The following is a 5,716-nucleotide window of genomic DNA, read 5'->3' as shown; positions in this document are numbered from 1 at the left end:
CTTTAAAAATTTGTCACCTCTGTGTGGTGTTGCAGCTCAGTTCCAATTAATTGAAACCAAGCAGTAATACCACAAAACAACCTGACTGGTGTGACGCTGTGTTAAAAAGCGGCTATATTTTTTAATCTTAGGTAATGAGCAGGACCACCCACTGGACATCTAAACACAGAATCAAATTTAAAGGAGTACTCCAGCAGGTAAAAAAAAAAAAAAAAAAAAAGTTTAGATCAACTGGTTTCAGAAAGTTATGCAAGATTCTTAAAGTTCTAAACTTTTACTTAAAAAATCTCAAGCCTTCAGCTGCTGTATGTCCAACAGGAAGTGGTGTATTCCTTCCAGTCTGACACGGTGCTCTCCACTGCCACCTCTTTCTGTGACAGGAACTGTCCAGAACTTTAGCAAATCCCCAAAGAAAACCTCTTCTGCTCTGGACAGTTCCTGTCACAGACAGAGGTGACCGCAGAGAGCACGGTGTTAAACTGGAAAAAAATACACCACTTCCTGCAGGAAATACAGCAGATAAGTACTGGAAAACTGGACCTTTTTAATTAGAAGTGAATTAAAAGTCTATACAACTGACAGAATTCAGCCAGATGACCCCTTTAAATATTCTTACTGTGCCATGCTCTCTTTATTAGGCTGTATAGGTACACACAAGCCACAAGTGAATTTTTAATCTTTTATTACAAAATGTCAAACACTGGATGTGTAAATGCAGTGAAAGTCACAAGGTCTCATTACAGAGCAATGAACATAAAATTGGATGAACATAAAACCACTGTACACAGATGAGCAAAATAAAATGGGAAGGGGAGGGGGTTAGGTACTATTTACAGCAAGACACCACTGTGTCTTATTACACAAGTCCTCAAGCATTGGTAGATCGAACTTGGCCTGGATGACTTGTGCAGTCAGTCCTCTCCACCTACAAGAGAAACAAAGGAGTTAGATCCTAGCAATGGTGGCCGCACTTGTCAACAGAATCAAATCCTCTAATAAAAATCATATACACATCCTCTATTGACAAGGCTTTTTATCCCCTCTAACTCCAAGGTGTCCGCTATGAAGTGACATTTATTAAAAGCTTATGACCTTGCCAACATGTCACCCTCACTTTATTAAAGTTCCTCAGCAGATTTCACTATTAGCTATAAAGAAAAGAAGCAAGCATTAAGTCCTAAAAATCAGAACAATTTAACAAAAGCCAAAATTATTAAGCTGTAAAAGGCATCTAACTCTTTAAACTCCTGTAAAAAATTTCAATGGAACGTTAACAAAAGAGTTAAGATAAAGAAGCCAAAAGTCTGAAGTGGTTTTTCCCCCAGTTTAATCTTTACGCTGGTACATGAAGTTGGAAGAGACCATACCACAGGACAGCGGTTTCTGGTGTACGCCTTGCGCTCTGCCCACAACGTGCGACCCCAGAGATAGACGTGGTCAGGGTGACACACGGCCTGCAATGAAGTTCCCGCTGGCGGGTACAAACAAGGTACAATGTCAGAGTTAGAAGACAACATTCTTCTTTACCTTAAGTTGTACCCATTTCAGTACTTTACCTGGTATTACTTTAATTTAAAAAAAATTGCTTAAATTTTACTCCACAGAATGTCTGGCATAAAGACCAGAAATCCCCAATTTAAAAAGAAAAAAACGATAGCTGTATAAATTTTAACCAGGGAAAAACATTTAAGGTCGTGTCTTTAACTTAAGCTCTATAAAAACATACAATTTTATAATTAAATACATTTCTTTATTAAAAAGGAGGCCACACACTGTTCAAGTTTATCTTTATTAAAAAGTTTAGGTTACGACATGTGTAAAGCCAGCTATAAAATCCTTAATACACACCTTGTGTGAAGATCACAGCCCTCAGTATGGCTGGTAGTTGTTCTGATGGTTTCCACCTCCTCTTGATGCTTTTCCGTATGTGCTTTGTTGACCTGCATTTAAAATAAAAGGACACTGATGCACATGGACCAAAGCAGCCAAGAATGGCAAGGGTGTTTCACATGGTGTACCCCCCCCACACCCCTCACTCCCAATGCCTGTGAATATAGCAAATCTCTACATTAATTTCACTTTGTGACAGAGGTACGTTAGCCCTAACTGGAGTCTAGCCATTTCCAAATAAGTGACACGTTAGCATTTTGACAATTTACCATAGAGTAAGGGACCAAGCCTTCCAGTACTTAGCTAATTTATGTCCTGCAGAAAGTAGTGTATTCTTTCCAGTCTGACAGTGCTCTCTGCTGCCACCTCTGCCCATGTCAGGAACTGTCCAGAACAGTAGCAAATCCTGATATAAGCACTGAGGTTTTCTAGATTTTCTCTTTTGTAATATGTTCTTAAAAAACACTGAACCAGAAAACCTCTCCTGCTCATGGAAATACACCACTTCCTGCAGGACATACAGCAGCTGATAACTGGAAGACTGTAAATTTCAAAATAGAAGTAAAGTTACAAATCTCTGGCACCAAGTGATTTAAAAGTTTTTTTGTGAAACTACCCCTTTAAAGAGATTTACACATTGCCATATGTACTAACAAGAGCACTCACCGCTGTAGTCAGTGTAACCTTGATTGCCATATCCACCATAGCTTCCATAGTTGTACCCAGAGTAATCATATCCACCATAGCTACTGTAGCCAGGATCGCTGTAGGAATTGCTGCTACTGCTGCTGTAGCTTCCATATCCTTGGTCATAGTAGTTATTGTAGCCCTGGTTCCAACTCTGTCCTTGGCCTTAAATGAAATTCATATTAAAATACATCCATTATTGCAGTTCTTTCTTATACACATCCACTAAAATGTCAGTTCAGGCCATGATACAACAGTAATACATCGTAGCAATTATTAAAGGGGATGGGATTTAAAAGTTTCTCTTTCAAAACAACTTTCAGAAAGAAACAGATTTGCATCAGGAGGTTTTCTATGGGGATTTGCTTCTGCAGTTCCTTTCAGACTGGAAAGAATACAGGACATATAGCAGCTGATAAGTACAGGCAGATGAGATTTTTTTTTTTGAAGTATATAACTTTCTGATATAAGCTGATTTAATAAAAAAAAATTTCCAGAGCACCCCTTTAGAATTAAGATCTGAGAGGTCTGCTGCTGGCTATATATCTACAATGCACAATGACAGATTATACATGTTAATCATGTACAAAGCCGCATGAGCTGAACAAATAGGCTCAAACTGCAAGACACCTAACCAAGTGTACATCTTACATGTCTAGTTCTCAGGCCACTTTCACATTACATGCAGTTTCGCATCTGAATTATAGACGTTCAGCCTGACTGCTTTGGATGCCCCACATAACTAGCTCAGACTGTCAGACAACCAGCATGGTAACGCAGCACAAAAAATAGAAGCTGTATGGCCTGATTTCTCAGTACAGCAGCACATACCTCCTCTGCCCTTCCCTCGTCCACCTCCTCGTCCATTCGATGCACCTCTACCTCCTTTCTGTTGCTGCTGCTGCTGTTGTCTGTAGAGTTCTTTGGGTTGTGCTACTTTGATCTCACACTGAGGGGGATGACATTGCAGTAAGTATCATGTACTATATGCAGGTTCACAATCCGATTGTAGCATTATTCCAAGCTTACCTTTCCTGAACCAATCTGGTGGTATCTGCTCTCCAGAAGCTTCTTCACTGGCTCCTCATCTGTGTATGTAATGAAGCAGAACCCTCTCCTTTCATTTGTTTTGGTGTCCATTGGAAGCTCAATATTCTCAATCTTAAAAATGAACAGATACAAGCTCAGCTACAAGGCCTGGAGATTCACCAACAGTGTCTGCTCAAGCACCTACTTAAAGTGTTTAGTAATACTATCACACCCCATTTAAAGGCTTGTAATCGATAGACAGTACCACTATGGCAGGGCTTCAAAGGGGGGGGGGGGGGGGGGGGGGGCGTGTGTACCAGAGTAGCTGTGCTGGGGTTTTGGCTGGTGCATACAAGGCTTTTTTTTTATTTTTAAAGGAACTAAACCCTAATTTTAATTTTTTTCCCCTAGCTGTAACAGCCCTTTAATTTCAATGAACATGTATTTTTAGAGTCCGTCATGTTTACTGGGTCTCGAAAGCCATATGAGTAGTAATATAAACACTTCTGCATCGACTTACCTCTCCAAATCCTCCAAAATATTCTTTTATCTGTTCTTCTGTTGTGTCTGGACTCAGGCCACCAACAAACACTTTCTTTGGCGGCTCCTTCCCCTTTAATGCCTTTGCTCGTTTAGGATCAATGAGTTTGCCATCAAGCTTGTGTTCCTTTGTTTCCAGTACCTACAATAAGCACAGATGGTTAGCCGCCACCATCCTCCTCCTCCTCCATGGTTAGCCGCCACCATCCTCCTCCTCCTCCATGGTTAGCCGCCACCATCCTCCTCCTCCTCCATGGTTAGCCGCCACCATCCTCCTCCTCCTCCATGGTTAGCCGCCACCATCCTCCTCCTCCTCCATGGTTAGCCGCCACCATCCTCCTCCTCCTCCATGGTTAGCCGCCACCATCCTCCTCCTCCTCCTCCTCCATGGTTAGCAGCCACCATCCTCCTCCTCCTCCATGGTTAGCAGCCACCATCCTCCTCCTCCTCCTCCATGGTTAGCAGCCACCATCCTCCTCCTCCTCCATGGTTAGCAGCCACCATCCTCCTCCTCCTCCATGGTTAGCAGCCACCATCCTCCTCCTCCTCCATGGTTAGCAGCCACCATCCTCCTCCTCCTCCATGGTTAGCAGCCACCATCCTCCTCCTCCTCCATGGTTAGCAGCCACCATCCTCCTCCTCCTCCATGGTTAGCAGCCACCATCCTCCTCCTCCTCCTCCATGGTTAGCAGCCACCATCCTCCTCCTCCTCCTCCATGGTTAGCAGCCACCATCCTCCTCCTCCATGGTTAGCAGCCACCATCCTCCTCCTCCATGGTTAGCAGCCACCATCCTCCTCCTCCTCCATGGTTAGCCGCCACCATCCTCCAGGCTACACCCAGGAGCAGCTGGCCATGGAGACGAGCTCACCTTATCCACGCTCACTGCATCCTTGAAGAGGACAAAGCCGAAGCCCCTTGAGCGGCCAGTAACAGGGTCAGTCTTAATGGTACAGTCCACGACTTCTCCGAACCTGGAGAGGTATTCGGTCAGATCCTTCTTACTGGTGTCCCAGCTGAGGCCTCCGATGAACATCTTCCTGTAATACCAGAAGAGATTATAGATCAGTCACATTGCAGGCCAGTACAGGTCTATTGTTTACCACCACCCCTGCCATGCACAAAGCCTCAGCACATCCTAGTGCAGCCATTGGCCGGCGCGACTCATGACGTCACGGCCCGTAACCGAGCTGCTAATTGCTTTCATTGTAGCCCAGGACCACGAAACTGCGCCCCCCCCCCCGTGGTAACAGCGGTAACAGCCTAAGCCCCCTCCCCCTCCGCTGACGTACACAAACCCCACACACGTTACCAGCCATTCTTACCCTTCATCCTGCTGATTCTTGCTGGCGTTGATCTTTGAGCCCTCGGAGAACTGGTCCATAGCTTCGAATCCACTCATGATTTCAGGTGGGCGATTACACGCGATATTCTACAAGCAACCGAACCCACCGCAGTCAACAACGGAAAAGATCATCCGCATGCCCGCCCTCCGGTTATATACTCGGAGCGAGAGCCAATCAAATCGCGCGACCTTCGTGACGTCATTTAGGGCCGATCGGTTACTATTG

General features: G+C 44.3%; 1 protein-coding gene across 2 annotated transcripts; it reads right to left on the bottom strand.

Annotated features, from left to right (window-relative positions):
• Positions 1 to 665: 665 nt before the first annotated feature.
• Positions 666 to 5,621, bottom strand: HNRNPDL (heterogeneous nuclear ribonucleoprotein D like). Of its 2 annotated transcripts, XR_011363971.1 has the most exons (9): positions 5,471 to 5,621; positions 5,017 to 5,185; positions 4,127 to 4,288; positions 3,607 to 3,738; positions 3,409 to 3,526; positions 2,557 to 2,742; positions 1,849 to 1,940; positions 1,368 to 1,471; positions 666 to 925 (listed from the first exon to the last, which is right to left on the bottom strand). XR_011363971.1 is itself a non-coding variant. In XM_069978093.1 (8 exons), the coding sequence occupies exons 1-7, from the start codon at positions 5,545 to 5,547 to the stop codon at positions 1,870 to 1,872; spliced, it is 915 nt and encodes a 304-aa protein (XP_069834194.1). In that variant the 5' UTR covers positions 5,548 to 5,621; the 3' UTR covers positions 666 to 925; positions 1,849 to 1,869. The 2 variants fall into 2 exon arrangements, 1 of the variants encoding a protein (XP_069834194.1); XM_069978093.1 differs by lacking the exon at positions 1,368 to 1,471.
• Between the last annotated feature and the right edge of the window lie 95 nt (positions 5,622 to 5,716).

The sequence above is a fragment of the Dendropsophus ebraccatus genome, chromosome 7, assembly GCF_027789765.1.
Source record: "Dendropsophus ebraccatus isolate aDenEbr1 chromosome 7, aDenEbr1.pat, whole genome shotgun sequence".
Taxonomy (NCBI): Eukaryota; Metazoa; Chordata; class Amphibia; order Anura; family Hylidae; genus Dendropsophus; species Dendropsophus ebraccatus.
The sequence above is the reverse complement of the archived record's forward strand: the minus strand, read 5'-3'. Positions and strand labels throughout refer to the sequence as shown.

What these genes read in the sequence shown, in the direction of transcription:
- HNRNPDL (XM_069978093.1), bottom strand. Translation starts at nt 5,547, where the DNA reads ATGAGTGGATTCGAAGCTATGGACCAGTTCTCCGAGGGCTCAAAGATC. An exon ending in AAGAATCAGCAGGATGAAGG is followed by an intron (nt 5,186 to 5,470) that starts GTAAGAATGGCT and finishes CTGGTATTACAG; the next exon opens with GAAGATGTTCATCGGAGGCC. An exon ending in ACCAGATTGGTTCAGGAAAG is followed by an intron (nt 3,527 to 3,606) that starts GTAAGCTTGGAA and finishes CATCCCCCTCAG; the next exon opens with TGTGAGATCAAAGTAGCACA.